This window comes from Notothenia coriiceps, unplaced genomic scaffold, assembly GCF_000735185.1.
Source record: "Notothenia coriiceps isolate Sejong01 unplaced genomic scaffold, NC01 NC01_scaffold00004695, whole genome shotgun sequence".
Lineage (NCBI taxonomy): Eukaryota > Metazoa > Chordata > Actinopteri > Perciformes > Nototheniidae > Notothenia > Notothenia coriiceps.
This window is the reverse complement of record NW_011337396.1, coordinates 36,337-38,020: the sequence shown is the minus strand read 5'-3', so window position 1 is coordinate 38,020 and position 1,684 is coordinate 36,337. Positions and strand designations below refer to the sequence as shown.

Genomic DNA, 1,684 nt, shown 5'->3' with positions numbered 1-1,684 from the left:
GTCGCCCTCTCCCCCCGGGTACTCCTGCCTGCCCTCCCTCACACCCCAGTTCCTCCTGACTGTGTGTGTGTGTGTGTGTGTGTGTGTGTGTGTGTGTGTGTGTGTGTCTGTCCGTCCGTCCGTCCTACAGGCAGCTGGACCACAACAACCTGACAGAGGTGAGTAAGGGCTGGCTGTACGGCCTGCTGACCCTGAACCAGCTCCACCTCTCTCACAACGCCATCAGCAGGGTCCGGCCCGACGCCTGGGAGTTCTGCCAGAAACTCAGCGAGCTGTGAGTCCACCCTTTTTTTCTTTCATTCTTTTTCCCTCCCCCCTCTGCACCCTCTTTCCCTCCCCCCTCCATCCCTCTCGTTATTCCCTCCTCACTTTCCATTCACACTCTGAACTCCCAATACTTTCTGTGTCGCCCTCTCCCCCCGGGCACTCCTGCCTGCCCTCCCTCACACCCCAGTTCCTCCTACTCACTCACGCACACACACACACACACACACACACACACACACACACACACACACACACACACACACACACACACACACACACTCACACAGCATCTCTCATGCTCTGCCAGCACATTACCCAGCCCTCTGCCTTCACTTGAGCCACAAACATCGGCTCCGGAAGTACCACTTATTTTTCCTGTTGGCAATCCCATCATACTGTAGTTTCTTCCCTTGTCAAACACTACGTTACCCACACACTCCAGAGATTTTCTTCCATATCAAAGCACATTCCTGGCAGCAGATTGAGTTCCCTTTGTTGTGGCTGCTGTTTACTTCCGCGGGCCGCTCAGTGTTTCTCTCAGACAGCTTGTTGTTCTTATCCCTGTTTGTGCCGCTCTTATCACATGCAGCTGAGAGTAAACAAGCCGCCTGCCGGCTGGGAGCGTGCCCACCTATCTGATGCATTCTCATCTGAGTTTACTTAAAACCTGGCTCCTCACAATGTTTACTTTCACGATTGCTGTGTTGTAGCAACATTTGATCACCTCGTACAAAATGAATGTTATCATAAAACCAAATCACTACATGTTTTTGACTGGTTGTTTGTATTTGTGTTGTCCTACAGCAACCTCTCCTCCAACCATCTGTCCAGACTGGAGGAGTCCAGCTTCGTGGGCCTCAGCCTGCTGGACCAGCTCCACATCGGGAACAACCGCGTGAGCTTCATCGCAGACGGAGCCTTCCGGGGCCTCTCCACCCTGCACCTGCTGTAAGTTCACGTAACGAAACACAACCAGGCGGAAGGGTTTACTAATGTGTTCTTCCACCTCCTGTGTGAATCTGATCTGACTTCACTCATTAATATGATATCATATGCAGTGAATGTAGTTACAGGTTATTACTCCCAACCCCTATGGAACAGATGGAATCTGAAATGTGATTTTAGCAACATGCTTTTTCTTTACTCTTTAGCGTTTTTTGTACAGGAGCTATAACATTCATGAATACGCTTGGTGAGAGGATTTTATTGCTTGGAGCAGATCCAAGCTTAGTTAGTCTGGTGGTCTTGTGTGCGATGCTAAGCTAATCCTGTCCCAAGTCAAGCTCTCATTTACAGACATGTTGTATCAATCCTCTTTTTGAAGAGAGGTCAAACTATTGCTTTAAGTAGACTCTGTTTCATTACGTTTTTCAGCTAACAGAAACACTATATGTAGGTCCCCCTTCCCTAAAAGCCC

At 49.6% G+C, this 1,684-nt stretch overlaps 1 protein-coding gene across 1 annotated transcript in view; it reads left to right on the top strand.

Moving 5' to 3' along the window:
* Window positions 1-68: 68 nt before the first annotated feature.
* Window positions 69-1,684, top strand: part of lrig3 (leucine-rich repeats and immunoglobulin-like domains 3) — a gene marked incomplete at its 5' end in the record, with an annotated part of 28,505 nt that continues 26,889 nt past the window's right edge. The window contains 2 exons of the mRNA XM_010767751.1: window positions 69-274; window positions 1,072-1,215. Of these exons, the coding sequence (XP_010766053.1) occupies window positions 69-274; window positions 1,072-1,215 (350 nt within the window). The remainder of the gene's footprint in view (window positions 275-1,071; window positions 1,216-1,684) is intronic.